We start from the raw sequence: 26,984 nt of genomic DNA on the forward strand, positions 1-26,984 counted from the left end.
CCCCGTCAGCCCGCCCGTGGAGCACCCGCACCGGATCCTGGGCAGCGCGTGGTCACGGGACCACCGCAGCTGGGATGGCCCGCAGGGGTCCCAGCTGGTGACCTGGTGAAGGCCTGGGGCCCAGGAGCTGTGAGGACACTGCCCCTGAGATTGAAATGAGTTAGTGTGCAAGGACAGAAAGTGGCCAGTGCCTCTGGGGGACGGCTGGGGCCCGCTTAGACAGGGCCTGTGCAGAGCAGCAGGAGTCTGATTTATACTCACGGCTCAGGTCCTGAAACCCTAGCATAAATGTGCATCAGCCTATAATTCATCCAGAAAGCTGTGCTTCCTGAGAGGATGTGGTTGTTAGCAGTCTCCCATTCTCATGTGTACCTTGTTTTACAGCCTCATTCTGAAATTAACACGCTGCCTGCAGCTTTGTAAATAGTCCCTGTTATTAAGCTCCCCTCAGATGGCTCAGTTTGAATGCACGGCTTCCTGCTGGGGACATACCAGAACGGACCCCAGGAAACAGGAAGCAAGCCCAAAAAGGGTTCCAGTCGGAGTTGCTCACACATGTGGGGAATCCATGAGTCCCCTTCGCAGCAGGAAGTAGAAAACCAGGTCATCCCTGACCACAGGGACATCAGACTGAGCCCTGGTGGGACGCGGGACAAAGGCCATGTGGAAGCAAGGATGTGGGGACCGAGTGCTGGGTGACTGGGTTGCCTGGTGACTGTACTGACTCTCGAGGTCATAGGGCTGCCCGGCTTCTGTGACTCCAGAGAGCAAGAACCAGGAGAGGAAAATGCACCGAGGAGAACAGGCCCCACAGCCTCTGGGAGGAATCCTTCCCCGCTGTTGTCATGGTACCAGGCATCAGCACAGTCAGCGCTTAACCTCGTCAGACACCCAGTGTACCAGCTGCTGGAACAAAGGACTACAGACTCGTGGGCGCAAACAGTGCAAAGGTGTTTTCTCTGGTTCTGGAGCCCAGAAGCCAGAAATCAAGGTGTCAGCAGGGCGGTCCCCTCTGGAGGCCCTGAGACGACTCTTCTAGCTCCTGGCGGCTGCTGGCATCTCACGATCCGCAGAGGCGTCATTCCAAGCTCTACCTCCATCGTCACGTCACCTTTTCACCTGTGTCTTCTCCCCTTTTCTTCCCTTACAAGGACATTTGTGGGACTTCCCTGGCGGTCCAGTGGCTAAGTCTCTGCAATCTCAATGCAGAGGGCCCAGGTTCGATCCCTGGCCAGGAAACTAGATCCCACATGCAGCAGCCAAGAGACCCAGCTGCTGCTGCTGCTGCTGCTGCTAAGTCGCTTCAGTCGTGTCCAACTCTTTGCGACCCCATAGATGGCAGCCCACCAGGCTCCCCTGTCCCTGGGATTCAGGCAAGAACACTGGAGTGGGTTGCCATTTCCTTCTCCAATGCATGAAAGTAAAAAGTGAAAGTGAAGTCGCTCAGTCGTATCCAACTCTTAGCGACTCCATGGACCGCAGCCTACCAGGCTCCTCTGTCCATGGGATTTTCCAGGCAAGAGTACTGGAGTAGGGTGCCATTGCCTTCTCCGAAGAGACCCAGCACAGCCAAATAAATAAATTTTTTTTGTTAAAAAAAAAAAGGACATTTGTTATAGGACTTAGGACTCACCTTAATGTAGGATAATTGTGTGGTATTAGTGGTAAAAAATCCACCCGCCAACGCAAGAGACACTGATATGATCCCTGGGTTGGAAAGATCCGCTGGAGAAGGAAATGGCAACCCACTCCAGTATTCTTGCCTGGGAAACCCCATGGACAGAGGAGCCTGGCAGGCCACAGTCCATGGGGTCGCAAAGTCAGACACAACTGAGCATATGAACACATTAATGCAGGATCTTTAACTTAATTACCCTCTTTCCAAATAAGGTCATACAGGTCACTGCCTGGTCCCCAAATCTAAGCCCAGCCCACGTGCAGAATACATTCACTACATCCCAGCATCCACGAAGTCTCACCATTAGAGCTTCAACTCTGAGTCCAAAAATCTCGTCTAAATGTCATCCGCTCAGAAGTGCAAGACCCATCGTGTGCTCGGGTCTGGGTGAGACTCAAGGCTTGGCCCATCGAGTGCTCGGGTCTGGGTGAGACTCAAGGCTTGGCCCATCGTGTGCTCGGGTCTGGGTGAGACTCAAGGCTTGGCCCAGCCTGACGCAAAGTTCTCCGTTGGTGGGCCTGTGACTCTAGAAGCAAGTCATCTGCTTCCAAAATGCAGTGGTGGGACAAGCATAGCACAGACGTTTCCATTCCTAAAGGGAGACACTGGAAGAAATCAAGAGCTCTCTGTTCCAAGGAAGTCCAGAGTTCAGCAGGGAAGAGTCCACCCAGTGTCAGGGCCTGAGTGGGTCTCCGCCGCCTGATGCTCTGCCCTCAGCACCCCCTTCACGGCCACACTTCCCTCCCCTTGAACAGGAATGTGTACTCGCAGCTGGCTTGTCAAGGGTGAGGACCACGTCGGGAGGAAGGATTCTTGGGGGAAACCCTCGCTTCTGAGGTGGTTCTATACAATTTCTCCTGAAATCTTTAAAATGGCCAAGCCAATTTTCTGCACCATCTAGGTTTCTGTACTTGTCCCCCATCCTCTCTTCAAAATGAATCTTCCCATCTCTGTCTCCTTTTGGAGCTCTGATGCTAAGGCAAGCCTTGCAGCCCAAGCCTGGCCCTTTTCAGGCCCCTGGAAAGTATTGTCTGTAGTGGGGGAGGCCACCTGCCCTGGACAGGGAGCACCTGCAGGCGCACACACGAGAGGTTTATCTCCACTGGGCAGCTGGGTGTTTGCCTTCCAAGTTCCGGGCTAGGGTAGGTCTCTGCAGGCACCAGTCAGCATGTGCTTCGGAGGGCCTTGGCCACCCCTCAGCTGGGTGCCCAGCACTGGGGGGAGGGCTGGGGCCAGGAGCGGAGAGTGGCTCACTGCAGGTGCTGGGCAGGTCCCGCCCAGGACAGAGGCGCCTGCCAGGCATGGAGATGAGACCTCAGTGACAGTAGGGGTCTGCAATGGCACCCCACTCCAGTACTCTTGCTTGGAAAATCCCATGGACGGAGGAGCCTGGTAGGCTGCAGTCCATGGGGTCGCTAAGAGTCGGACATGACTGAAGCAACTTAGCAGCAGCAGCAGCAGCAGGCCAGCACAGAGCACTCAGGGGTGTCAGAAACAGAGTGGGGACCAGGGGGTGTCATGGTCATGGCCGAGTTCTGATCAGATTGTGAGCCTGCTGGGTCCGTGGCCCTGGAAAGGCCCCCGGGGAGAAATCACCTGTATTTTCATGTCTCGTTGTGGGGGATCCCCACCTTCTTGTGTCCCCTTAGACCCGCCTGGAGGAGGCAGGCAGCCAGAGGGCAGGGGACACAGTTGGCATGAGTCCAGGCCCTCCACCCGCCCGTGCCCAGCCCGCCATGGCCTCCCTACTCTTGACACTGGGGTGACGACCCCACCTCCTCACAGCACCAGACGCACCCTTGCCCATTTCTGGCCCCTCGGGCAGCACCCTTGCCTCTCACCGTGATCTGGACTCACAGCTGCCCTCCAAAGCCCCTTATGGCCACCCTGCTCCACAGGTGAAGGAGAGAGGGCCTGGGAGGCAGGTAACTGCCCGAGGTTCAGCCAGAGTGTGGGAAAGACCCTGCCGACCTCCAAGAACGACCCCCAGGCCCAGGCGATGGCAAGAAGGGGTGTCAGGACAGCCCCCCTTACAAGTAGACAGGCTGCAGACGCTCGGCCCTGCCCCCACCCCTTCTCTCCTGGAACAGAATGCAGACAGAGTGGCACCCACAACACGAGCAACAGCAAAACAGCAGCCGGGGGCCACCCGCTCCACCAGCACCCCCCCCCGGATGGAGGGACCCCCCCACCGCCCTCTGACTGCATTCGTTCCTGGGGCCATGGTAACGAAGACTGCAGAGCAGGCACTTAAATGACAGGGATTTTTCTTCTCACAGTCTGAGGCTGGAAGTCCAACATAAAGGAGTGAGCAGAGCTGGCTCCTCCCTGGCTTGCAGACTTCTTCCCGCGTCCTCACGGGTCGTCCCTCTGCGTGACTGTGTCCTGATCTCCTCTTCCTGTAAGGACACAGTAACACTGGAGAAGGGCCGTTCCATGACCATGTTTAACACCCATCTCCTCTTTAAACACCCTGTCTCCATGTAAGTCACGTCTGAGGTCCTGGGGTCAGGGCTCCAATCGGGGGACACAGCCCAACCCTCAACACCAGCCACGTGCCCCGTCTCCTGTTCCCCCAGCTCAGATCATGGGCCAACCTGACTCTTGGTTTTTGTCGTTTTAGAATCCAACTATTCACATTTACAACTTATTTAGTTTTCCTTGTATAAAAAAAGTTTCATACTCTATGGTCTCCTGGAATTTGCTTTTTTTTCCACCAAAAGCTGTTTCTAAGACCTATTCTCATTGTGTGCAGCCAGTGCTGGCTCATTTCATGACTTTCTCCTGTCTTGGCCTTTGGGGTCCTTTCCAGGTTTTGCTAAAGTGGGGGAGGCTGCTATGAATATCTCCACCCACCTGTCCTGACGCATCTCTGTGAGATTCCAGAGGGGAATGTGGGGTGACTGTACGTGGGAGTCCAGCCAACACAGGAGAGCCGGTGCCTTCCCACACGCCCCAAGGGCTGACAGGCACCCTGACGGCAGAATGAGCCCCAGGCACGAACACGGGGGTTTCCTGACCTCTTCATTTTTGCCAACTGAGTGAGGGTGAAGTGGTGTCTCATTTGGATAAAACTGTGTTTCCCCACTCGCTGGTGAACTGGAGCATCTTTGTATAACCTAAAAAATAAATTATTTGACAAGTACACACGGCTGTATTCGCTTGTTTGTTTCATGTAGTGTTGGCTGCTCTGGGTCTTTGCTGATGCACAAGGGCCTCCTCTAGCGCAGAGTGGGGGCTCCTCTCTAGTTGCAAGGCTGAGCTTCTTATTGCAGTGGCTCCTTATGTCGCAGAGTACAGGCTCTGGGTGCATGGCTCAGTGGTTGGGGCACACAAGCTCACTGCTTGCAGCTTGCTGGCTCTAGGGCTCAGGAGTTGCAGTGAATGGGCTCAGCTGCTCCGAGGCATGTGGAATCATCCCCCATCAGAGACAGAACCTGTGCCCCCCGCATTGGCAGGTGGATTATCCACAAGGGCTTCCCTTGTGGATCAGCTGGTAAAGAATCCGCCTGCAATGTGGGAGACCTGGTTCGATCCTTGAGTTGGGAAGATCCTCTGGAGAAGGGAAAGGCTACCCACTCCAGCATTCTGGCCTGGAGAATGCCATGGACTGTATAGTCCATGGGGTCCCAAAGAGTCAGACACGACTGAGCGACTTGCAGTTTGTGCACTTATCCACCGTGCCATCAAGTCCTCTTTTTATGTCTTTATTGGCCGTTTTTCCCTCTACTGGGAGTTGTTGGTTCATATATTTTGCCTGTTAATCTAAATGTAAGTATCTTAATCTTTTAAAAATTTCATTATAATTCTTTATGTATTCTGCATATATATTAGATTATATATTGTGGAACTAATTTTTATTTGATATAAGAATTGGTAATATCTTCTCCTGTTTGAAGCTCAATTTTGAATTTTCCTCACGGTGTCTTTTAGACAAACAAGAGTACTTTTAATGTAGTGAATTTATCAACATTTTTTTTAATGGTTACTGCTTTTATATACTGTTTCAGAAATCCTTTCTGAGCCTAAGAACAAAATTCACCCATATTTTCTTTTAAGAATATACAGAATAAACTCTAGTATTGACATACAGCATGCACGTGGAAATTTTCCCTCACTCCGGTGTTCGTGGAAGGGTTGGTCTGAATGACCTCGCCTGCTATGACCACAGCAGAAACCCAAAGCCATCTTTTGTTAAAACCCATGTGAAACTCTTCACAGCTCTAGTACTGATGCTTTCGGTCGCCTGCTCAGCGTCCAGTCAGCCCTTTCCTCGCGTCTGACGGGTGCTGAGCTAGCTCTGTGATGGGTCAGCAGGCCGGGCTGAACTACTCCAGAATTCCTTTTCCAGCAGGTTTCCTAACTTGGCTCTTGGCATGCGATTCGGGAGGTAGTACGGGGGCATGAGTCGGACATGACTCAATGACTGAACAGCAGCAACCAGGAGCACGAGGCAGCAGCTGGCCCGTTCTGACACTTGGAGCGTCAGGGCAGGGGCCCAGGTGCGGCTGCGGCCGCACACTATGCCCTTCCTCCGCCGGCTCACCTCCCTGGCGGGAGGCCGGTGCGCGGCTGATTCGCCTCTCCAGTCATCCTTTTGCTTCTCCAGCTCCTGGGCCAGAAGTGTGTGCAGTTTCCTGACATGGGTGCCAACTTCTGCAGGACACCCAGGCTTCGCGTCCCTCCTCGTGAGTTCCAGCTTGGGCTCGCTGGTCCCCGCTCCGGCTCCACCTTCCCTTCCTAACTACCTGCTCCGCACACTTGAGGCTGCAGCGTCAGGCAGAGGGGCGGCAGCTTCTAGAGACCCACCGAGCAGCCCCGCGACTGCAGAGGTTAGCTCCCTTAATGACGTCACCCCCGGTGGCCCTGCGCCGGGCGGACACAGGTACCAGGCGCGCAGACCTCAGGGGCGGAGGCCCAGCCCCGAGACAAACCCTCATGGGCTTCATTTCCCTCCTGGTGACGGGTCTAGGTGTCCGAAGCCATTCCAGGCGGATCTTAGGGACCGTTCCTGAGGAGGGGGAGGGAGGGCGCGGGGGGGGGGGGGGGGGGGCTCCCTTGTCCCCCTGGGAGCTGAGAGTCGGGCTGATGTCTGCGGTCGGGGCCGCCATCCTGTGACCCCAGGAAGAAGGACGTCTGCCTGCTGCAGGCGGGGAGGTAAAGAGCAGGGAGGGCGTCCACGCTCTGGACGCCGGGGGCTACACCTGGAAAGCGAGCCTTTTCGTGCGTGCGATCAGCGGCTCGCCGCGGCCCCTTCCCTCCCTCAGCAGGACGCTCTGGGCCTCGGCGCCCTTGTCCCCATTGTCGGGAACACTCCACCTCCGTGCGTGTCACCGACCGCCCAGCAGAGAAGGGCGCAGGCGGCTGGAGCGGCAGAATCCTTCCGCCCAGACCCGCGCCCGCGCGCAGGCGCAGCACCGACCCCAAGCGCCCTCCGCGCGGTTTGGAGCCCGCGGGCCGCCGTACATCCGGACGTCTCCTTGGAGACCGCGTGACCCCCTCCGCCTCCGTACCGTACCGCCGCGTCTCCATGGCGACCGCGTGCGCCCGCCGCCTCCATTGTTCCTCTGGGCCCTCCGCGCCCCCGGCGGGCGGGTGACCACGGGCTGTGGGCCGGCACGGGGACCCATCGGGAGAGGCTGGGGGCCCCGGGTGATGGGTGGTGGGGCGCACTGGAGACTCTGGGGCACCGCGCGCTTGCGGGGCCCGGAGCGCCGCCTCCGTGCCTCCGCGCGGCCCGCCCTGCCCGGGCAGGGACCCATCGGGAGAGGCTGGGGGCGCCGGGTGATGAGAAGTGGGGTCCAGAGCGCGGCCCGCGCTGTGGGGACGCGGCCTCCCAGCCCCTGCGCGGCCCGCCCCGCCCGCTCGAGGTCCTGAGACTTTCTCCTGGTTCAGAGGTTTCCGGAGGTTGCAGCTTGCGCTCCCCCGAGTCACAGAAAAGGGCCCAGGGGGCGGGGGCCTCGCACTCCCCGCCCCTGAAATGGAGGGACAGACACACAGCAGACCCGTGAGCTGGCAACACCCCCGCTGAGCGAAACGCTGATGGGAAGGACCCAGACCTGCAAATAAGAAAGGGCGAGCTCAGGGCCCCCTCCGCACTCAGGGGAGGGAGATGCCCGCTTGTGGATTTAGAACCGTTCTGATTCGGTTTCATCCCTCGAGAAGCCATTCCTCCTCTGCATTTTCCAGGTGTTAAAAGTTAAGTCTGGAACTCCGCGGTGCAGAGGGAGGAGCGGAGCAGTTTAATCTGAACCTTCTTGCAGCCCAGTTTGTTTTATCAAAGTCCGTTTTATGATGCTGTTTATTAGACGCGCAGGTTTTTGTAAGCTAGCGCAGTCATTGCAGGCCTGCCAAGCCGCCGGAAGGTGTGATTGTGCCGTGTACCCATTGTTGATGTGTCTCCCCTCCCCGCCCCCTGTCTGCAGGTGACTCCACACCCAGGAGGATGCGCGGTGGTCCCCAGAGGAGTGCTTCCTCCCGGCGGACTGATGGAGGGGAGCGGTTCCCTCTCGGTTCCCTGCGGGGCTGGTGACCGGGAGAGCCAGGCTGGGAGCAAGCCTGCCTCCGCCTCCAGAGACGTTCACCAGGGGGTCATCTTCTCCTCCTCAGCGATTTTAGACTTGAGTCAAAGTGGTCTTCACCATTTTGGGGAGATCTTTAAAGTCCCCAACCTCAAAGTAAGTGGGTCAGCCTCCGGGCTTCTTACACTCATGCCATGTAGATGTAAATGAAGACTTTGCTCACTTGTAGATTTCTTTTTAGAAATTATAGAATGAGGTGGATTGGAAGAGGGTTAGCTTGGGGTTTCATGTGCTGCTCACTGCAAAATGAGAAATTCCAGCAGGGGACCAGCCAGACGCTAATGTCCTCTCCTCGGAAACATCTTAAGTGAAAAGCCCATGGTGGGTGGAAAATGTTGCTGAAAACACGCTTGGTCTCTTAATCAAAACTCATCACCCCTGAGAGACTTCCCTGTGGTCCAGTGCTTAAGCCTTTGCCTTCCAGTGCAGGGGGTGTGGGTATGATCCCCGGTCTGAAGCTAAGATTCCACATGTCTCTCAGACAAAAAACCAAAACAAAAAACAGAAGCAGTGTTGTAACAAAAACAATAAAGAGTTAAAAAATGGTCATATAAAAACAAATCTAAAAAAACAAAAACCACAATTCCCCTTAAAAACTTCAGTAAAACTTTCTCACCCCACAGCCCTGCCCAGGTCGAGTGCTTGACTCTGTCGTGGGTCCGGTGCCTTCATGGGATCGGGCCCTCGCCTACTTGAGATCCAGCAGGGCTGTCTCCTCCAGCGAGTTCTACAACAGAGTTCCCTCTGCCCAGCTTGACGGAGACTGTCCAGGGTCAGCAGTTCTCTCACTGCCCAGTAGTCAGGGAGCTTCCTTGAACCTCACCTTGTCTTCATAGTTTTTCAGGAGGATTAAATGATCAGCATATAAAGTGATGTCCACACAGGACACACATCCACTTGTTGCACTGTTAGCCTGCTGACTGACAGTTTTCAGTGCTTTTATTAGGTTGGCTGAAAAGCTTCTTCGATGTTTAAGTAAAAGTAAAAGACAGTTTTCATTTTCACCAACAACTTTATTGAACTGTGTATTCGTTATTTTGTTCCATTACCTTCTGCCATTTCCCAGGCAACTTCATAATTCCATCTTCCCAAAGCTTGTTAGCTTTTTGAGCAAAGAACTGTTCCGAGTGCCTTTTACAGTCTTCCAGGGAATTGAAATTTTTCCATTAAGAGAATTTTGTAAAGACTGAAACGAGTGAACATCCGGAAGTGCAGCGTCTGCTGGATCCGGAGGATGAATCAGAACTTCCCTGCCAAGCTGTAACAGTGTCTGCCTGGTCACCAAAGAAACATTCAGTCTTGCATTATCCTGATGGGAGGTTTTTTTCTCTGTTGACTAATTCCAGACATTTTTCGTGGCGTGCTGCCCTCAGTTGGTCTCACTGGGAGCAGTACTTGTTGGACCTAATCGTGTGGTTTTCCAGAAGGAGCTCAGAGGAGCTCAGAGGACCTGCCAACCCCACCCCATACATCACCTCACCTTTGCTTGAAGACCAGCCTTTGGTGTGGTTGGTGGTGGTTCATTTCACTTGCCTTATGATCTCTTCTGTTCCACACTTTTGTACAGTATCCATTTTTCCTTGCCTGGTGTTTTAAAAATGGAACATTTTTGTTATGTTTAGAGAATCACATGTGGAAATAAGGTACAGAAGGTTTTTTTCACTAAACTTAAGTGGAACCCAAATATCACAGCTGGTGCAAATGATTTTCAATGCTTGCTTGGAACATTTTGAGTATGTCCACTATCCCCCGTGTGGTGTAAGCTTGATTGTTCTCAATGTCTCAATTTGATGGCTTTCAACTTCAAGTAGTCTACTACGAGGAGCCCAACAGTGTAGAAACTCATGGTGCCTTCACACGTAAAAGAAGGAGGAAGCCTTCTTTAGTCAGAATGAAGGGACTTTATTTGTGCCCCTCAGAATACAGAGGTGTCAACCTTATCACCGTGGCAACAAGTCCCCAGGTGAGGTGACCACTCCGAGCTGTGGCCCGTCGGTGGTCACGGGTGCATTTTGCAGCCACAGCAACACCCTCCAGAGCCTCCAGTCAGGGGACACAAACCCCTCCCCAGCCTCCCCGTCCTCATGAGGCCTCATGGAACCTGCAGACAGGATGGGCTCATGTGATGCACTCAGCCCGGCCCCAGGGGCCGAGGCGGGGGCCGGTGTGGCGTGTCTCTGCCGTCTCCTCTTCTGGTGTTGACAAGGACCCACAGCTTCAGTGCTGAGCCTGGGAGACAGAGTGCCTAAAGCTGCCCCGGGGGTGGGCCGGGAGGGGCCCGGAGCAACGGCGTCCACAACCGGAGTCCGGTCACCACTCGATCCCCTGGCCGAGGGGAGTGATGCAGCCACGTCTGAGCTGACTCGGGATTGTGTTTTCAGCATGTCTGTGGTTTCTCGCCAGTGTGTCTCAAGCATCCGCCGTGCGCTTGACAGACTTGGAAGGGGGTTGGTGGCAGAGCTGGGAGCCGAGACCTTGGTGGTGGAGGAGCGCCTGCCATGTGCCCTGGGCTGTAACGGCGCCGCAGCGCTACCCCAACCCCGTTCCCCATGGGCGTGCGCCCCGTCACAGGCCAGGCCCGGAGCACAGGGGGGCTCAGGAACCTGCTCCAAGGCACACAGCTCACGGGTTTTTCGAAATTGAGATTTGAACCCAGGGAGCCAGTTTCCCGGGTTTCCCGGGAAAGTGTCCTTAAGTTCTCCACTCCGCTGCCCTGGTAAATAGAAATGTATAGATGCATATATGTGTGGCTCAGGAAGATCCCCTGGAGACGGGAATGACAGCCCACTCCAGTATCCTTGCCTGGAGAATCCCGTGGACAGAGGAGCCTGGTGGGCTGCAGTCCATGGGGTCGCAGAGTCGGACACGACTGAGCGACAGAGACCTTCACGCGTGAGAGGGCGAGCAGCAGCATCGGGAGAGGGTGTTTCTGGGTTGCCCTCAACCCGGGGGCCCTGACGGCAGCATCTCACTGGCACGCGGCGCACGCCGGTCAGCATGCGCGTGTCTCCTCCTCCCCTGCTGTGCTGCCCTGCCTGGCTTACAGTGGTGGCCTAAGGGTCCACTGGGCGGAGGTCAGACTTCCTGACGTGACCGTTACCGGCTCACTGTGTGTGGCCGGGTTCACCACCAGGGCCTGAGCCTGCGTGCCCTGCGTTCAGAGCGGATGCCTAACCGCCGGACCACCAGGGAAGCCCCCAGGCCGCGACTCTCTGCTGCGGGTGTTTCGAGTTTCAACGATTTCAGGGGAAACATTCGGGTTTTCTTTTAACTCGCCGTGTGTGATTGCTATCACCAGTGGAAATGTTTCGAGGATATGTCACGTTTTAGAATTTAGTCGGCTGACAAAACATTCTTCTTTCCCCCGCGGAAGCAATTGCACCTTCAGCGAAATGCCCTGTGCACGATTCCTAAAGACTTCTTCCAGCTGCTGCCCAATCTTTCATGGCTGGACCTGCGATTCAACAGGATTACCGCGCTGCCCTCTGGGATTGGCTGTCACAAGTGAGTAGCGTGTTTGTCTGGCCAGGTGAGGAGGTCGTCGTCTCTTAAAAGTGCCTGTCTTTGGCTGCCTCGCTCTCCCCCACTCCTCCCGTGAATTTCAACTTTAGAACAGAAGCGTGTAGTGGGGTCTTCAAGGCCATTGAGAGGTGTGGCGGCTACAGGTACCAAAGCACATGTGGCATGGTTGGTTTAGTCACTGAGCTGTGCCCAACTCTGCGATCCTATGGACCATAGCCCGCCAGGCTCCTCTGTCCATGGGAGTCTCCAGGCAAGAATGCTGGAGTGGGTGGCTGTTCCCTTCTCCAGGGGCTCTTCCTGACCCAGGGATTGAACCCAGGTCTCCTGCATTGCAGGCAGATTCTCTACCGACTGAGCTAAGCGAGGGAAGCCCCAAAGCACGTACATGATTATCACTTAGGACACTTAGTGCCTCGGAACACGCCGGCGCCACAGTGCCTCTGCCGGATGGTGCACGCAGCTTTCCCCACAAGCAGGTTCCATCTCTGCCTCCCGTCAGAAATACTAATACTTCTGATGCATGCAGACCAGCGGCTTCGCTCTCGAGGGCCCGTGTGTGACTGCACTGGCTCCCGGTAGACAACGAGACTCTCTTCCCACCTGGGGAAAACCGGAAGCCCTGGAGCATGCTCTGCACTGTCCTGCTGAGTGCCTGCTACCAAGATGCCAGGCGTCCCCCTTCTAGAACCAAGGCCAGACTGCCTGCCCCCCTGAGCCCCCTAGAGACACATGCTTCTCTCAGGCGCCTTGGCCCCAGGCCCAGTGCTTCTGTGCCGGCTCTCGACCTTTAGGAAACCTCATGATGTGAACTTCAGAAGTGTGTCCGTGGCAGAGGGGACGCCAGCTGCAAGGGCGCTGAGGTGGGCCTGTCCCTGGGGACAGAGCAGAGGAGGGGAGGCGGCAGGCGGTGCCCGGAAAGGGAGTCGCTGAGCTTGTAGGACAATTGCTAGTTTGAATTTCATCACGGAAGAGACAGAAGTCACAGAGGTTTGCAGGGAGCGGCAGTCCGGAGGCCCTGCAGCTGTCCACGCGGGACAGCCAATGGCATTCAGGTCGGATGGAGGGTGTGGGAGGGAGAGGGGGGTCCGAGGGTGACCTCCTTCCTATAGGAGTCATCGCAGCCCCCATGAAACGCAGAGCAGGGGCTGCAGAAGGCCCTTCAGTCGCCTGGACAGTTGCAAACTGGTTTTAAAAGTATTTCACAGAAGTGAGTGTTGCGTTGCGTGTAACAGGAGAGAAAGGCCTCCACGAGTCGCCCGGGCCTGCTGCAGCTGCACAGGAAGCAGGTCCCTGCTGTTGGCAGCGGGCATCTTGGGCACCTAGGGTGGGCACCCAGGGCGGGGCACCCAGGCCATCTCCCCGAGCTCCTGGGTCTGCCAGGGGTCGTGCCCCTGGGCCTGGAGCAGTGTGACAAGCAACTCTGCCCACTGCACTTTCTCTCGGTCCCCCGCCAGCGTGGCCGGTGGCCTCAGCGTCCCCGAGCATCTGTCGGGGTGGTTTTCGGAAGCTCCGCTCATCACAGGCCCCTTGGCCTGTTGAGACCAGTTTCATGCTCTTGGCCCACCGCTGACTTAGCAGTGGCACTCGGCGCTCCTCAGAGAGTAAAAATAAACCAGCACTGCTTCTTGTAAGCCCTGCTCTTCCTTCTGAAACAAATACACGGCCTCAAACTCGAGAATTCTTTGATTTTGCCACTGAAAGCCAGCTGCTGAATGTTGTCTAAGATATAATTTTGCCTGTGGTTTATAACCCGTTATGTCATTAAAATTAGATCAGCATGCTGAATGAAGAGCCCAAAACATGTTCATTAGAAATTTTAAGTAATTATGGGCTTATTAAAAGCCTTAAACTTTCCAAAAAGCCTAATCAAAACAACACCAGTGTTAACGTTCTCCCTGTCTGTGTCGTGGCTGTGTGAGCCGCTAGCAGGGAGAGATTTAAAGTGTCCAGCAGTGTATGTGATGGGGTGAGCAGGTGTTTGGCAGCGTCTGGAGATCCTGAGGTTGTCACGCTTGGGGAGGGGTGGGGTGAGACCGGGATGCCCCTACCCTCTGAGCAGGGGATGGGCCTCACAAAGAGCTGCCTGGTCCCAGCGGCCGCAGCGCTGAGGCTGAGCCCGACCAGCTGCCAGGCGGCAAGGCTGCTGGCTGTCGGAGAAGAGCGTGGGGGGAACGTGTGCACATGTGCGTGGATGCCACCCCGCAGAGACAAGACAGGTGAAGAAATGTGATGCTCATTCGACTTCCTGCTTGCTAAATTATATATTTTTTGTCTTGTTTTGAAGGCATTTGAAAACTTTGCTTTTAGAAAGAAATCCCATTAGAATGTTACCTGTGGAGCTGGGTAAGTGTTAACAAACAATGAAATGAAAGATGGGTTAAAGTGCAGCCTTCTGCAGCCACCAGAATGCGCAGTGGACACACAGGCCTGCCCCCGCCTGGGGGACGCAGCCGACGCCCTCTGCTCTATCCCTCTGGGCGCCGAGACGACGGGGCTCACAGGGCTGCCACTGCCACGCTGACGTCCTGCCTGTGCACACATGTGTGAGCACTGGGGACGAAGGGCCCTGCGGTGCTCAGGGAGGGCGGCACCGGGGCTCTGTGGGCCTAGGCACCCTCCCGGTCCAGCTGCCCCTCCCCTCGGCCAGCAGGGTCTCTGTTCACTGTCTTTGCTTGCCTTGAGATCTTTCCCACTCACCACCCCTGCCCAGTACATGTTTAAAGGGCCTTCCTTTCAGACTCCTGCTAAGCTTCTGCGTTTGTCTCGTCCCGTGTGTATGCTTGGTGACCTGGCATCTGGGGCTCAGCACGGCGTCCTGGAGGTTTATCCATGTGGGCGTGGATGCCTGGAGTGTGTTCATCTCTGTTCACTTTCCATGTGAAGGGTTCTTCCACCTGCCTGGGGTCCCGGGTGTCTCCTGGTACGCCCTCCTGCCGGGCACCTCCTGCCTGGGCCCCGTGCCTCCTGCCCGGGCTTCCGGGCGCCTCCTGCCCGGGCTCCACACCTCCTGCCCGGGCTCCCGGGCCCCGGGCGCCTCCTGCCTGGGCTCCGCACCTCCTGCCTGGGCTCTGTGCCTCCTGCCTGGGCTCCCAGGCGCCTCCTGCCTGGGCTCCGCGCCCCTCCTGCCTGGGCTCCTGGGCGCCTCCTGCCTGGGCTCCGTGCCTCCTGCCTGGGCTCCTGGGTGCCTGCTGCCTGGGCTCCTGGGCCCCTCCTGCCTGGGCTCCATGCCCCTCCTGCCTGGGCTCCTGGGCACCTCCTGCCTGGGCTCCGTGCCTCCTGCCTGGGCTCCTGGGTGCCTCCTGCCTGGGCTCCTGGGCGCCTCCTGCCTGGGCTCCACGCCCCTCCTTCCTGGGCTGCGTGCCTCCTGCCTGGGCTCCTGGGCACCTCCTGCCTGGGCTCCGTGCCTCCTGCCTGGGCTCCTGGGTCCCTCCTGCCTGGGCTCTGTGCCTCCTGCCCGGGCTCCCGGGCCCTGGGAGCCTCCTGCCTGGGCTCCGCGCCTCCTGCCTGGGCTCCTGGGTCCCTCCTGCCTGGGCTCTGTGCCTCCTGCCCGGGCTCCCGGGCCCTGGGAGCCTCCTGCCTGGGCTCCGCGCCTCCTGCCCGGGCTCCTGGGCGCCTCCTGCCCGGGCTCCGTGCCTCCTGCCCGGGCTCCCGGGCCCCGGGCGCCTCCTGCCTGGGCTCCGCGCCTCCTGCCTGGGCTCCTGGGCACCTCCTGCCTGGGCTCCCGGGCTCCTCCTGCCTGGGCTCCACGCCTCCTGCCAGCCTCGTGTGCTGTGCCTTCGTGCGTTTTGCCCCCAGGTGTGGGCTGCACCCAGTGGGCACTCTGTCTTATTTACGTTCCTCACATGGTCACCCTCTGCTGCTCTTCACTTCTTCTTGAAGTTTCGTCTTCCAAATGGGGCAACTTTGTTGGCGGGAAGATCTTCTTTTGTGTTACACTGAGTCTTATGGCAAAGGATTATTGTTACTGTTCGGTCACTACATCGTGTCCGGCTCTTCGTGACCCCGTGGGCTGCAGCACACCAGGCTCCTCTGTCCTCCACTATCTCCTGGAGTTTGCTCAGATTCGTGTCCTTTGAGTCAGTGATGCCGTCCAACCACCTCATCCTCTGCCACCCCAGGTTTTCTAAAAGGTCGTCTTTATTTTGCCTTCGTTGTTGAAGGATGTTTTAGCTGAGCGTGTGGGAAGCCAGACTGTGGGGACTGAGTACTTCGGAGACATCTGTGTTGTTGTGTGGATTCCATCACCTGTTCAGAAGTCAAGCGTTTTGATAATTGAGGTCACATTTTTTTTCCTCTGGCTGCTCTAGGATTTTTCTTTTTTCATTTGACTTTCGGCAGTTTGTCTGTGGTGTGTCTGGGTGTGGTTTTCTTTGTATTCACGTTGCTCGGGGCTCACTGCGCTGCTTGGCTCTGCTTGTCGATGCCTCTCGTCAGATTTGGGGGGTTCTGGGGCCGCCGTTGTTTCTCTGGGCGTCGTGTCCCCCGCATGCCTTTCCCTCGCATCCGGCTCCTGACGGTTACGTGTGCTTCTGTCTCAGACGCCTTGAGCGCCCCTCTCCCAGCTCCTGTCTCCCGCTCTGTGCTCCACCGTGATGGACTCCCTGTCTCCCGCTCTGTGCGCCACCGTGATGGACTCCCTGTCTCCCGCTCTGTGCGCCACCGTGATGGACTCCCTGTCTCCCGCTCTGTGCGCCACCGTGATGGACTCTCTGTTGGCCCACCTTTGTGTCCACCGGTCCTGTCTTCTGCTGTGTTCAGCTGACTGTTAAGCTCATCCGTTCTGCTCAGTGGTTCTCACCTGCACTTGAGGTTGTGGGTGGGGTGGGGCTGGGAGGGGCAGATAATGACCAATTCAGGTTTTAAATTGTTGCAGGCCAGTTGACGGTCTCTGTTTCTATGTGAGTCCATTCCGGAAGGCCTTCCTTTCATCTGGGGTCTTGAAGGACAGTTGGATGGACTCAGATGCTTGATCAGCAGGTTTTCTCCAGCACCTGGAGCCTGATGCTCAGTGTCTTCTGCCACCATTGCTCTTGGCAAGAACTCAGCCAGCGACCTTGTGTTGTTCAGTCGGTCAGTCATGTCCGACTCTTTGCAACCCCATGGACTGCAGCATGCCAGGCTTCCCTGTCCTTCACTATCTCCCGGAGCTTGCTCAAACTCAAGTCCATTGAGTTGGTGATGCCATCCAACCATTTCATCCTCTGTCACCCTCTTCTCCTCCTTCCCTCAATCGTTCTCAGCATCAGTCTTTTCCAATGAGTCAGTTCTTTGCATCCAGTGGCCAAAGTATTGGTGCCTCAGCTTCAGCATCAGTCCTTCCAATGAACACCCAGGACTGATCTCCTTTAGGATGGACTGGTTGGATCTCCTTGCAGTCCAAGGGACTCTCAGGAGTCTTCTTCAGCACCACAGTTTGACAGCATCAGTTCTTTGGTTCTGAGCCTTCTTTATGGTCCAGTTCTCACATGCAGACATGACTACTGGAAAAACCAGACCTTGTGGCTGGTTCCTTTACATAATGACTTGTTTCCAAGGTTATTTTCTTGGTCTTCCAGAAATTGCACCGAGATGTCCTCAGTGTGAATCCCTTTGAGCATCTTGGGAGTGTAGATTAATGTCTGTCGTCGCCTCCGGGGGCTTTTCGGCCGCGGTCTCCTTGGGTCACTCTTCTGCTCCTTTCTGTGTCTTTGCTCTCCTTACACACGTTTGCACACCTGCCGCTGTTCCACAGGCTCTGGAGGTTCCGCTCTGGTTTTAACCCTTTCCCCGTCTGTGATCTTCGGATGGAGACTTTCTGCTCCTCCATCTTCAAGTTCGCTTACTGTTTCTGCTCCATCTCGTGCCTGCTGCTGAGTCCCTCCCATAGATTTTCATCTCAGTCTTCGTGATTCTCAGCTCCAGAGCTTCCACTTGCTTCTCTTGTGTAGTTTGTACTTTGTGTTGACATTTGCTGAGTCATTTCACTACGTTTTCCGTTAATCATTTAAACACGGGTGGTTGTTTTTGTTGTTTCATTCATTTGAACACATGTAAAATGACTGTTTTGAAGTTTCTGTGTGCTAAATCCGGCACCTGGACCAACTGGAAGACAGCCTCTGCTGACTGTGTGTTTCCTGAGTGTACGGCCCGTGCTCCTCCTGCTCCTCCTTTTCTGAATGACCCGAGTTTTTGTTGTTGTTGTTGAAAATAGGTCTTTGAGATAGCACGTGACAGATCTTTGTATTTTGGTTTTCACCAGAGCGCTGCGGTTGCCGTTTCCATTTCCATATTTAATTTTATCACCACCATGGTCTTCATCCGCAGAACCCCTCTCCTCTGCAGAGATTTTTTTTTTTTTGGAAGCAGATCTCAGACATCTGTCATGACCTTTCGCCCCAGATCCTGGGGCATGTTGGGGGCCGGGCTGCCCGACGGGCCGGTTCCGCTGGCTGGCGGTGCTGACGGCTCTGCTCTCCCGCAGGGAGCGTGACCACCCTGAAGGCCCTGAGTCTGCGGCACTGCCCCCTGGAGTTCCCGCCGCCCCTTGTGGTGCAGAGGGGGCTGGTGGCCATCCTGACCTTCCTGCAGATCTGCGCGGCCGACCACGAGGCCCCCCACGATGGCTCCCCTCAAGGTGGGTGGCGCGACTGTTAGGACACGCTGGTGCCAGTGCTCTGTGACACCGGGGCCCCAGGGAGTCACACGGGGTGAAGGCGCCTGGCACATCCCCTGCCAGACTCGCACAGACCTCCGTGCTCTCTCAGAGCCGCGTGTCTTCCTGGTTCCGAGTGCATGGGTTTGCACCCTCGGTGCCTGTCACTGAGCTTGTTGAGGGTGGGTTTGGGTAAAAGCCCACTGGGGTGGTTCAAACAAAGCTGTCCTCACCTGCAAGCCCCCACGAGGTGACCACCCCAGGAGTCACTTAAAAACACACCAAACGACCAGGCGGAACAGTGGTCTGCGTTGTCCCGAGTTAGTTGCTTTCCCGCCACGTGGGGTGACAGTCAGCATCCGTCTGCGGCGTTGCCATTGGCCCTCCTGCTTGACTCGAAGGACCGCCTCTGCCGGGACCTCTCCTCCTCTGTTTGGTGTTGGGCCGGCTCCAGTTTGTGTCCGATGCTGAGTCAATTGTCCACAAGCAAATTGGACACATAGGCTCATTTCTCGTCACTTCTTAATACTTTTTAAAGCATGTCTTTGCCCATTTTGAAAACTGTTTTTCTTTAAAAAGAAACGCAGCAACCCCCAGCATGTAGTGGTCGGGACCAGGCCGTCCCGGGCTCACACGAGCCGCACCTGCTGTGGCCACAGTGCGCCCCTCGTGCACCCTTGGGTTCCCGGGGAGGAGCCCTGGCCCGGTTCCGAAGGGCAGGTGCCGCCATGCTGACCTGTGAGTCCAGGTGCCCACCCGCCCACATTCCAGTCTCCCCCGAACACGGAGAGCGGCCTCCGCTTCAAGAAACAAAGTTGTGACCACTGACGCTGAACGTATTGTTCAGAATTTAACATTTTATTGTATAGTTAAAACTCATTATCTTTCGGTCCCATTGTATTTTTTATTTGTATTTTTACAAAGAGGGCTGTGTGGGTTCTAACATAATAGATACATGATCGACTGGGGAAAAGGGTAGAAAATGGTAAATCAATTAGGCCGAAAAGCTGAAGATGAATTCGCCTTGTACCAGAAGGTAACTTGGATGGACTAAGCTGTCTCAATGTGTTGAAGAACGCCAGGGGCCACTGGGTCTGGGGCGTGTGCTGCAGGCTGAGACTGGGCTTGGTGGGTGAGCCTGGGGCAGGCCTGGGCCTCCTGTCTGTCTGTCAGTCAGCACATCGGGTCCTGCCCCGCCAGAGGCCATGTGAGGCCAGATGACCCCCGTCTGCAGGGTGCTGTGGCCCTAACACCCGATGAGGGCTGTGGTGCACCTCAGGATGAATATGTTTGGGGCCAGTTTTCTCACTTGAGTTTCCTAGAGATCAAAGTGTCTAAAGTCAGCAAAAGTGTTGCAATAAAAAATGACAGGTGTGTGGGCTGAGCATCAATTAGAAGCAGATACTAGAAGGTCTAGATGGGGAAGATGTCTTCATTTATATGGACTTATGTGCAGTCTGAGGGCCTGGGGCACAGGGACCGCCCCAGCCCACTCTACACAGGGAGCCCCCCAGCCCTCTCTGTGCAGGGAGAGGGCTCCAGGCTGTGTCTCGGGCGTGGAAGTGCAACCTACTAAAATGGCCTTTTGTTCGCTGTCCGTTTCCCCAGTTAAAAAGATGACCGTAAGGGATCTGCCACAGCCCCTGTTGGAGTTATCCGAAGAGCACGTGCCTAACAAAGAAACCATTCGTTCTCAGGAGCCAAAGGGAAGCATGGTAACAGAAAAGGCAGACTTTTTCCCACCTGTTGAAACACTAGACCCGCACGAGCCCAGGAGATCCACCGAGCCCCCGGAGGACTGGCCGAGCGAGGAGGAGATCCGGCGGTTCTGGAAGCTGCGGCAGGAGATCGTGGAGAACGAGCAGGCAGGGGCGCTGGGGAACCAGCTGCTGCCAGCGGAGCTGCCCCCCAGCCTCAGGGCCGCGCTGAGCTCCAGAGGGAAGCCGCTCCCCCGCCCGAGGCCCCTCTGCAGGTGAAGGCGGGAGGCGAGGCTGGACGCAGTCCCCGCAGGTCGTCACGGTATCCTGTGAGGCCCTGTTACGATGTCAGGGGGACATGTGTCCACGTCGCCCTCCTGAGACATGGCAGGTGCCAGCCCCAGTTTAGTGTTCAAGTTACCCAGACGGGGGCAGCGAGGGAAACAGGCTCAGAGCAAGAGGTCACAGGAGAGAAAAACTTACGCCATGTGCGTGTGCATGGTGTGTGTGTGCGCGTGGTGTGTGTGTGTGCGCATGGTGTGTACGTGTGCATGTGTGTGCACGTGTGGTGTGAGTGTGCATGGGTGTGTGTGTGCACATGGTGTGAGTGTGCATGGTGTGTGTGTGTGTGCATGGTGTGTGTGTGCACGTGTGGTGTGTGTGTTCATGGTGTGCACATGTGTGTGGATGTGTGTGTGTACAGAGAGAATGTCACCCAGTAACATTGGCAAACACAGCTCATACGTGGGCACAGGCGGGTGACGTCACATCCAGGACACAGGACGCGGTCCGCGGTCACTCGCCTGCGGCCCCGTGGACTGTGTGGACGAGTCTGTGGTGAAAGTCTGTGGCGAGGTGTGAGACGGGCCCATCTGAGACGACAAGGCTGGTCACTGGAAAACAGAAGAGCTTAGATCCACGAGAAAAGGGGGCACGTGCTCACTGCACTGTCGCTTCAGCCGTTGTATAGGTTTGAGACTTTCTCAAAGGAAAGCATCGTTGGAGGGTCATCGCCGTGGGGAGGGTCACTGCCTGGCCGTGGCCCTGGGCTCACAGCACAGGGCTCCCCAGCAGAGGCCCCGATGACCCAGTTCATCTAGGTCCATGCCCACCTTTTGCCGCAGCAGCACAGTCTCACCTGGTCCCAGGTGTCGTCCAGTCGTGACCTGGCCTGGGGAGGGGGTGGAGGCCCTGCCCACCAACCGTGACCGTTGGGACTTCCACAGGCAGCTGCCCGTGGCTCCTCGCTCGTGCCCAGGGGCCGACTCGGGCTGCATGACGCGCTCGGCTAACGACCTCGTGTCATCATAGGATGAAGATACCCTCTTTCCAGGGCGTGCTGCCCGAGCTGGACTCCACCCGGCAGGCCCTGGTCCGCACCAGCCAGCTAGGGAAGAGCAGGGGCCTGGCCCTCCAGGAACTGCGGGAGAGGCAGGCTCAGGAGCAGAGCAAGAGGTGAGGTTGTGGAGGAGTGTGCCCGGGTCGAGGTGAAGTGGGGGGGGACGCCAGGGTCAAGGGGGTGCCTGGGGTGAGGGAGCCCCCTGGGGTCGCGTGGGGCGTCCGGGGTCGGGGTCGGGGGTGTCCGGGGTCTTGGCTTTGCTGGAAGCCTCCGTGCTGTGCCCCATGGCTGGGCGCAGCCCCGCGTTCACCCCCGGCCTGTGTCCCCCTCTGCTTCCTTATCCTCCCCCTGCTCCTCCCCGAGTCTGTCTCCTATCTGTCACCGGCTCTAAGGAAAGCTGCTTAGAGCAGCGTGCTGTCCGTGGGCTCATCCTGCCCCTACCCGGGGGTCCGGGCTGACTCAGTCGGCCTCGTGTGGGGTCACCTTGGTCCCGTCCTCACTGTCCACCCTCTGCCCTCCAGCCCCGCCGACTGCCCGTCTCCCCTGCACCCTGGGCGCCCAGAGACCGCCTAGCACAGACAGACTGCCTCCAGCATGCCCGGGTGCCCACCTCTGGTTGGATTTGGCTGGCAGCATGCCCGGGTGCCCACCTCTGGTTGGGTTTGGCTGGCAGCATGCCCGGGTGCCCACCGCTGGTTGGGTTTGGCTGGCAGCATGCCCGGGTGCCCACCTCTGGTTGGGTTTGGCTGGCAGCATGCCCGGGTGCCCACCTCTGGTTGGGTTTGGCTGGCAGCATGCCCGGGTGCCCACCTCTGGTTGGGTTTGGCTGGCAGCATGCCCGGGCGCCCACCTCTGGTTGGGTTTGGCTGGCAGCATGCCCGGGCGCCCACCTCTGGTTGGGTTTGGCTGTTAGCATGCCCGGGTGCCCACCCTCTGGTTGGGTTTGGCTGGCAGCATGCCCGGGTGCCCACCTCTGGTTGGGTTTGGCTGGCAGCATGCCCGGGTGCCCACCCTCTGGTTGGGTTTGGCTGGCAGCATGCCCGGGTGCCCACCCTCTGGTTGGGTTTGGCTGGCAGCATGCCCGGGTGCGCCCACCCTCTGGTTGGGTTTGGCTGGTGGGGGGTCTGGTAGGAGGTCAGCGGGGCGAGGGAGAGAGAGGGCAGGGTCTGTCCGCTCCCCCTCCCCAAGGCTGCAGTGGGCACAGCCTCACCTCCTAGCAGGGCCTGCTCTGCCCCCGCGGTCCCTCCCCTGCCTTGTAAATTGTCTGAATAAACCTTCTGGAATCAGCCCACCTGAGTGTCTTCTCTCAGGACCCTCAGAGCAAATGTTCAGATGGGCCCGCATGCTGGTCCCGTCCCACATGTGCTTTTCTAGTGGGGTTCCATCGCCTTCAGGGAAAGGCCGGTGCTGCCAGGCACTCAGACCCAGGCAGGGAACACGGCGTGCCCGCCCTGGGGCCCCGCACTCGTGACTGATGGTGCGGCTGAGCGAGGCGGTGTGGCCTGGGCTCCCCCGGGTGTCTGTCCACCTGCGTGCCTCGTGGAACTTGCCGCACCCCCACTGTGCCCCTCCAGGTGTCCCCCGCCCCCTCCCCATCCAGGCAGGTCTGCAGGGGCGGCTGCCCACCGCCCCTCCCGAGCACCTTTGCCTCCTCCGGCTCAGCTGGGCGCCCGGCCTGGGGCCCAGAGGCAGGGCAGACGAAGGTTGGGCTCCGCGGGGCCCAGGGCGCCACCCGCCCTCTCCAAGCAGCTCTGGAGTCAGAGGGCAGGTGGCAGCTCCCTCCTGGTTCTCTGCCGTGGGCCTGAGACCAGTCAGTGCCTCCAGGCCCAGCGTGGGGCCTCTCCAGTGGCCCAGCCTCCGCATGGCCCCCGCCTATCTGTGCTCCTGCGGTTCCCCAGAACCTCGGTCTGTGCCTCTGAAGGAGTAGGTCCCTTGCAGCCCATTTCCTGAGAGGCGACAGAGACCCCTGAGAGGTGTCACAGAGAGGTGACAGAGGCGCCTGCAGTTGCAGAGTCACAGCTTCCTGTGGGCAGCGGCTTGGGGCCTGGGGTGGGCAGCCCCACAGGTGAGGAGGGCTCTGTGCAGGTGCAAAGAGGGCACCTGGCCCTCCCAGGAGGCATGGGAGGCGGTGCGAGGATAGCCAGCCTCGCACTGGGCCTAGGAATGAGCAGGCCGGTGCCTGCAGAAGAGGGTGTGGGGCAGTGACACCCGCTCGGAGGACCCAGGCCTGAGCTGCAGGAGGAGTGAGGGGTGACTGAGCTGCAGGAAAGGGGTCTGAGCACCCATAGGGAGCTCCTGGGAGGCGGGGCAGGGAGGTGGGGGGAGCTGCAGGGGGCGAAGTGCTCTGTTTGGAGCACCAGAGCCGGTGCCTCCCTCAGGCTGGAGCCCAAGACAGAGGCCTTGAGGGGCGGAGGCCAGGAGCCCAGAAGGGCCAGCACCGTGACCCTGAGGACGGAGGGGATCTAGCACCTCCCAGCAGGGGCCCGGACCACGGGAAAGATCTGGGGAGTCTGGGAGGGCAGCAGCTTCTGGGCCCACAGCGGAGGGCTCTGCCCGGAGAGGAGACGGAGAGCCAGGTCTGGGGGCCAGAAGGGTTCGCCAGAAGAGTCAGGACTTGGTTCAAACAGGCGAGTGGCTGCCTGGGCTTGAGAGCCGGTGCCCAGAGCCGGAGCCCGGCGTGTGAAGCCCCCGGCCCAGCCATCTCAGTGCCACGGCTGCAGCCCGGGTGGAGCTGGGCTAGCTGGGGACCTCCTGGGCGCAGTGCCTGGCACCGCAGAGGCAGCAAGCCCTGGGCATCGTCTGGGGTTTGTGGTGCAGCAGGTTATGCGCTGCCAACAGCCTAGCCGCGGGCACCGGGCGGCAGAGACGGGGCTCAGGCTCCTGGTGAGACTCAGGCGTCCCCCCTCCGCCGCGTGCAGACCCGTAAATGCCTGAGGCCTTGGCTTTGGAGCTGGCGGCCCCAGCTGGGCCCTCCTGGAAAGGGCTCTGGTGCCTCAGCGGGCAGGGGCTGGCCAGGGTCGGGCTGGTCCCCACCAGGAGGTCCAGACAGACTCAGAGGCGCCAAGCGCTGCCCAGGAGGCCTGGGTGTCCGGCCGGCATCTGCCCTCTGAGGGGGGCCCCGGAGTGAGGGGCTTTTGTGTGAAGCTCTAGAAGTGACCGTAGAAACGCTTCTGTGTGAAGCTCTAGAAGTGACCGTAGAAACGCTGGTGAGTTGAGGGCCGCTTTACCCACAGCGCTCACGTTCTGCTGCCCGCCCCCCGGCACCCCCCCAGAGACAAGCGATTGCTGCAAGAGTGGAGGGAGAGCACCCAGGTGATGAGGAGAAGGCAGGAGGAGCCCGGGAGCCTGCCAGCCCCGCCCCCGCGGAGGAACCCGGTACGTGGGGGGCAGGGAGGGGGCGCCCGCGTAGGGGAGGGGGCGCCCGCAGAGGTACGTGGTGGGTGGGGAAGGGGACGACCCCTCGGAGGAACCCGGTATTTGGGGGGGAAGGGGTGCCCCCGCAGAGGGGAGGGAAGCGGTGGGGAGGGGGCGTCCGCGGAGGAGCCCCGGAGCCGGGTAGGCGGTGGGGAGGGGGCCGGGCCGCGTCCAGGAACCCGCGTGAAGGCGGCCTGCCTTGCAAAGCCCGTCAGCTGGCGGTCCTGTCCCTCTGCCAGCGGTGACCTCACGCAGAAAACAGAGACCACCAGCTCGTCCACCCTGTCCCGGGCTCCGCCGGCAGCACCCCTGCAGCCCCGCTGCCCGGCTTCCCAGGAGCTCCCTGTGGGCGCTCAGACCACTTCCCCGAAGCTCATCCCTCACCTGCCTGCAGCTCAGGCCTGGGTCCTCCCAGAGGGGGAGTCACTCCTCTGCAGCGTCCTCTGGGGGGCTGTGCCGTCCTGGGAACCCCCCACCGGCCTCCTCATTCCCAGGCCCAGTGAGGGCTGTCCTCGCCCCCCACCCCACCCGGTCCCTCCCACGGGCCATCCCGAGGCCTGGCCGGTCCTCTGTTGTGCTCCCCAAGCAGCTCTGTCCTGGCGTCCAGGCCTCATCACCGGCTCTGCTCAGGGCAGCCTTGTGTCTGCAGCTCCGCACCCCTGCATGTGAGACCCCAGTAATGAAGTCACTCTGCCCCTGCCCAGGGCCCCAGGGCCCCCCTACAGCCCATGCGCTCTGCCCAGGGCCCAGCCCCCCAGGTGTGTCTTCAGAGCGGGGGTGGGGTTGGTCACCATACCCCTCGACCTGCACAGGCTCCCGGCTCCAGGCAGCTGCTGGCCAAACTGTGCGGGCACCCTGCCCCAGCAGACCGCCTGGGCCAGCCATGCGGGACGCGCTGGCCTGTTGTCCCTCTGGAGTCCCTTGGCTTCCCCTGCTCCCTTCTGCAGGCAGTAGGCCCGCCTGGGTGCTGATCTGGCAGCGGAAGGGCCCGAGATCCTGGGCTCAGGGCCCCCAGGCTGGACTCCGGTCTGCAGTCCAGGCCACGGGCCACGAGACGGGCAGCAGACCTCCTCCCCTCCCCCAGGGCCCAGGAGGCCCATTTCCCTCCACCTGCACCCCCTGCCCCCTGGCCCCCCGCAGCCTCTTCATGGTGATGAGGGCTCCTCCTCCTACCCAGAGCACAGAGGGGATCGTCAAGGTGACCCCTAGAGACCAGGACCCCCCTTGGGCCTGGGTTTAAGCGTCGTCGTGGCCTTGGTGGCCATCGGATGGGGAGTTGCCACGAGTCACTTGTGCCTGAGTGCCCGTAACAGACCATGTGCCGTCTGGACTGTGTGGTTAAGCGCGCAGTTCAGGGGCACTTAGCGCAGTCCCGGTGCTCTACAGGCGCCACCTCGTCCATCTGCAGGGCCTTCCCGTCTTCCCAGACTGCAGCTCTGTCCCCGTGCAGCACTGGCTCCCCAGTCCCTGCCCCTCCCCACTCTCTGTCTGTGTCTGACTCCTGGGACCCCCGTGAGTGAGGGCACCCTGCGTGTGCGCCATGACGGTCATTTCACTGAGCATCGCGTCCTCAAGGCTTGTGGGCATCGTGGCCTGTGTTGAAATCCCTTCCTCTTTGGGGCTGAGTGATGTTCCGTGTGTGTGGATGGGCATCTGCTTCTCTGTCCATCCAACCACGGCCACTGAGTCGCTGCCGCCACGGGGCAGCCATGACCCAGGGCATGGTATTTGCGCACTCCTGGCATGTGTTGCAGTGCTCGCTGCCTTTTTGCATGCTTCCCTCCAGCTGGAAATGACTTCCATGATGCTGTGCAAGAAGAAGCTTGTCCCATTCTGTATATTTTGTATTTTACGGAGAAATACAGCTTCTCGTCACTCCGTTACTAGGGTTCATAGCATAGGAACTGAAGAGTGTCTATAAATCTGGAGTAGCACTTTGCCTCCTGAGTTAAATGTAACAACACTGAAACTAAAACTAGGAAAGTACAAGCAGCAGTGTTTTTCATGGTCTAAAATAAAGTCAAAGGACGGGGAGATTGTGACATGTGTTTGTAACGAAAGGTTAATATCTAATATATAAAGAGAAACCACAAATAGATTTTTTAAAGAGTGCAGTAGACAG

At 58.4% G+C, this 26,984-nt stretch overlaps 1 protein-coding gene and 1 long non-coding RNA gene across 11 annotated transcripts in view; one reads left to right on the top strand and one right to left on the bottom strand.

The window, feature by feature from the left end:
* Positions 1 to 1,841: 1,841 nt before the first annotated feature.
* On the bottom strand, positions 1,842 to 6,311 carry LOC139180019 (uncharacterized). Its single transcript, XR_011564355.1, has 2 exons — positions 6,225 to 6,311; positions 1,842 to 4,797 (listed from the first exon to the last, which is right to left on the bottom strand). It is a non-coding gene; the product is annotated as an uncharacterized lncRNA (long non-coding RNA).
* LRRC27 (leucine rich repeat containing 27) overlaps positions 6,022 to 26,984 on the top strand; it is a 30,148-nt gene continuing 9,185 nt past the window's right edge. The window contains exons 1-9 of one of the 10 annotated variants that reach the window (XM_070781141.1): positions 6,024 to 6,510; positions 8,104 to 8,355; positions 11,633 to 11,763; positions 14,066 to 14,124; positions 18,242 to 18,394; positions 20,021 to 20,384; positions 21,421 to 21,564; positions 24,682 to 24,823; positions 25,102 to 26,904. In XM_070781141.1, the coding sequence (XP_070637242.1) occupies positions 6,202 to 6,510; positions 8,104 to 8,355; positions 11,633 to 11,763; positions 14,066 to 14,124; positions 18,242 to 18,394; positions 20,021 to 20,384; positions 21,421 to 21,564; positions 24,682 to 24,823; positions 25,102 to 25,107 (1,560 nt within the window). In that variant the 5' untranslated portion in view covers positions 6,024 to 6,201 and the 3' untranslated portion in view covers positions 25,108 to 26,904. The other 9 variants (XM_070781145.1, XM_070781137.1, XM_070781138.1 and 6 more) reach the window with 9 other exon arrangements.

Source organism: Bos indicus, chromosome 26 (assembly GCF_029378745.1).
Source record: "Bos indicus isolate NIAB-ARS_2022 breed Sahiwal x Tharparkar chromosome 26, NIAB-ARS_B.indTharparkar_mat_pri_1.0, whole genome shotgun sequence".
Lineage (NCBI taxonomy): Eukaryota > Metazoa > Chordata > Mammalia > Artiodactyla > Bovidae > Bos > Bos indicus.